This window comes from Cicer arietinum, chromosome 5 (assembly GCF_000331145.2).
Source record: "Cicer arietinum cultivar CDC Frontier isolate Library 1 chromosome 5, Cicar.CDCFrontier_v2.0, whole genome shotgun sequence".
Lineage (NCBI taxonomy): Eukaryota > Viridiplantae > Streptophyta > Magnoliopsida > Fabales > Fabaceae > Cicer > Cicer arietinum.
The window spans coordinates 65,945,665-65,949,439 of NC_021164.2; the positions used below are offsets into that span (position 1 = coordinate 65,945,665).

The 3,775-nt window shown below is 33.7% G+C and overlaps 1 protein-coding gene across 2 annotated transcripts; it reads left to right on the forward strand.

Moving 5' to 3' along the window:
- Positions 1-335: 335 nt before the first annotated feature.
- LOC101505893 (uncharacterized) lies at positions 336-3,522 on the forward strand. 2 transcript variants are annotated; one of them, XM_073369322.1, is made up of 6 exons: positions 336-565; positions 693-863; positions 1,499-1,594; positions 2,162-2,307; positions 2,821-3,040; positions 3,139-3,522. In XM_073369322.1, exons 1-6 carry the CDS (start codon positions 431-433, stop codon positions 3,319-3,321), a joined length of 951 nt encoding a protein of 316 aa, XP_073225423.1. In that variant the 5' UTR covers positions 336-430; the 3' UTR covers positions 3,322-3,522. The 2 variants fall into 2 exon arrangements, with proteins under 2 accessions (XP_073225423.1, XP_004502374.1); XM_004502317.4 differs by having other exon boundaries at positions 338-565; positions 693-905.
- Positions 3,523-3,775: the final 253 nt, after the last annotated feature.

A 3,775-nucleotide genomic window follows, 5' to 3' on the forward strand; every position in this document is an offset into this window, starting at 1 on the left:
TTTTAGAATTTATAATAATATTTTAATAAATTAATTAAGAAAAATTAATTTTAAACACTTTTAGAAGAAAAAAATTATTTATTAAATTAATAATCAATTTTATATAAGATTTTTTTAATTGATAATTAAATCAATTAATATAATATTTGTTGAAACAATATGAGTTTTAGATAAAATTTTATTATTTTTTAAATTTGAATAATTAATGTTATGAATTTGGTTCCGTGATGCACATATTATATGTCAAGTTGAGAGTAGAAGAAGAACAAATACGTGTTGGCTTCCGTTAAATTGACTAGGACTGCCATTGCCAATTAGTTATTAAATAGAAGGCACACACACGCGTGTAAAGTACTGGACACGTGCAAAGTGTTTTACACCAATTTTGTTGAAAGAAAAGAAGCATTTGGATTAAGCAACAGAAACAACAATGGGTTGGAGAGGAATATTGGGTTTGGAATATGGCATAGTTCAAGCACCATTAGGTCCTGATATCTCTGGTCCTCAACTTGTTGCTGCCGTTGCCAACGCTGGTGCTCTTGGCCTACTCAGAGCCCCTGATTGGGTTTCTTTCACTTACCCTTTCTTTCTTATAATTAATGATCATTATTACCATATCACGTACATCAAACACTCACACGTCAACAACACCGAACATATTTTCTAATTTGAGTTTTTCTTTTATTTATCAGGAATCACCAGATTACTTGAGGGGGCTCATAAAGAAGACTAGGACCTTAACCGATAAACCTTTTGGGGTTGGTATTGTTTTAGCTTTTCCTTATGAGGAGAACTTGAAGGTCATTCTTGATGAAAAAGTCGCAGTCTTGCAAACTTATTGGGGTGATTGTACAACAGAATTGGTAACCAAGGCTCATTCAGCTGGTGTCAAAGTTGTTCCACAAGTCAGTTTTATATGTTACTACTTGTGCAAATCCTCAATGATGCTCTAATTTTACTTTTCCTTTTGACTCCCATGCAATTTATGATTTGTCCTTATGTTTATATGATGTATAACTAAAATGGATTTAATTTGTATGCACCATGAAGGTTAAGATTTTTTATACCGTCAAACAATCGCAACTAAAAATATTTGACTTTAATTATGATTACTTCAAAATGCATACATATGATTGGCTGTGATTTGTCGACAAAATAAAACTTTTTAGGGTGTATAAAACTGAAACTTAATTAAAATGAGTGTAGGCCGTTTTACTTTTAAATTGAACCTAATTAAACATGTTCAGTTTACAGAAAATTAACCTCTCAGCCTGTTTTAACTTTAATTTTATATACCGAGTTTTGTCACACATTAGCATTGATGACTTTAGAGATGATCTTTATTCCTAGTTAGGTTGCCATCAAGAAAACAATTGGATGTTTGCTGGCTAGTAGGCAAGTTGCCTTGACTTAAGGATGTAGGCTACTATATCGAGAGTTTATTTTTTCCTTCTGTCTGGGATCTGAAATGTTACTTGTATTTGTGATTCTATTATAGGTCGGGAGCGTCGACGGCGCAAAACAGGCAATTGATGCAGGTGTCGATGGAATAATCGTACAAGGACGTGAAGCTGGTGGTCATGTCATTGGTCAGGTGTGTATGCTTGTCATGGATTTGATGTATGCATGTTTTTCAATATATATCTATAAATCACTAACACAAACACAAACATCGGATACGACGTTGACACTAACACGTAGACATCAATAAAAATTTAAAAAGTTATTGAATTTAACCACACATGCGGATGTTGTACGAGTATCGGACACCAACGAGTGTTGGGCACTTGGACTCGCCTTTAACTGAAGTGTCGGGGCTACATCGGTATTATTTATTTTAGTAGAGATAAATAAGAGTAGTTAAAATAGTAAATTGTGTCAATTCAAGTACAAGATGGTAGTAAAATTGCTGATATTATGTTATTGTTGAATGGGGCTTGTTCAATCTTTTTTTTAGGTGTGTGGCTTGTTCAATCTTTTATCAGTGGAATGAAGTGGCATATATATGCAATTTTCATATCCTATGAAGGAGTCCATCTTTTATTGTTAGTCATTTTTGTATTGATCTTTAATAGCTGAGAATTCTTTTCAACTGAGTGCTACACACTAGTCCTTTCCATTTATGCTGATCATAGATGTTAGTATCTTTATTTTATTGCAGGATAGTTTAATTTCATTGGTACCGAGGGTAGTCGATCTTGTTGGTGGTCGTGATATACCTGTTATTGCAGCTGGTGGAATTGTAGATGCTCGAGGTTATGTTGCTGCTCTAGCACTTGGTGCTCGAGGTGTTTGTCTAGGCACTAGGTATTGAAACATTTAATTTTATATACATGATATTTTAGGATATATTGCTTCATATTCTTGGAGGAATATCATGGAATACACATTTTTATGTTTTTCAGCCAAAGTACTGTTGTTGCATCCATAGAAGCCTGCTTGTAGGCTAATAACTTATAAAATATATTCCTTATCAGATCCAACAATTAATTCATATTTTGCATATTTCGTCTGAGATTAATATATTTTCTAGGGGAATTGGGGTGGAAGGGAAGTGATTTTTAATTGATTCTCATATCTTATGTAATTGCTTTGTATAGCTCACTTTAATGACACCATCTGTTCTCGAACTTTTTCGAAGAATTTGAAAGCCATTTTTCGTCTTAGTTTATCGATCATGAATTACTAGAGTTTTCACATTTTTACTGTCATGAAATTTCGATCGGATTCACATGATAATTAGGACCATGTCTAGGCAAACTCAATTTGAAATGGCCTTGTTTCTGATACTTATGTTCATGCTAATGGTCTTGTTTGCAGGTTTCTCGCAACGGAGGAAAGCTATGCTAATCCTTTATACAAAAGAAAGTTAGTTGAATTCGACGAAACTGAGTACACAGATGTATTTGGCAGGGCAAGATGGCCCGACGCACCTCAGCGTGTCTTGCAGACGCCCTTCTTCAAAGAGTGGAGATCACTTCCAACCCATGAAAGTGAAGCCAACCAGCCTGTCATTGGCCATTCAACAATTCATGGCGTGGTAAAGTTTCAGTTTGCATTTATTTCATTAGTGGAAACATTTTGTATGTATTGTACTACAACATTTGTAGTTGATTATATTCTTTTGTCCTCGACCAGGAGAAAGAGATACGACGTTTTGCCGGTACAGTCCCAAATATTTCAACTACAGGAGATCTTGAGAGCATGGTGATGTATGCTGGCCAAAGTGTTGGTCTCATAAAGGAAATTTTGCCTGCTAGTGAAGTAATAAAGAGGCTAGTTGAAGGAGCTCAACTTCTAATACATCAAAACTTGAAGTAGATTTTCAATTTCAAGTGAGATTAGGCTCACATTTCAAGTAGCTTGGTCAAATCCATATTTGCATAATAATTTTAATTTTGATCGATATTGGTATCCAACTTCAAGTTTGGTAATCCAATTTATTTCTATATAATTTTGAAAAATAAAAATATGTAAACTAGTTGAAACCCCTTTTTTTAGTCCTAAAATAATCTTAGCCAACCACTCTTTGCAATTATAGGAGTCGTATTATTTGTTTCAAACTAGAATTAAAAGCATATCAAAGTATGCGACTTCAAATAAAACCGTACTCTTGGTATATACAACTTCAATGAAGTCCACATGCGATGCGACTCCATTTTGCCATATAATTAAATGACCCTTAACTCTTCAAATCCTAAAAAAGAAAAAACATTACAAATATTTATTGCGAGTTTATTTATTAGTACAACATAGATACTAAACAATTGAGGAT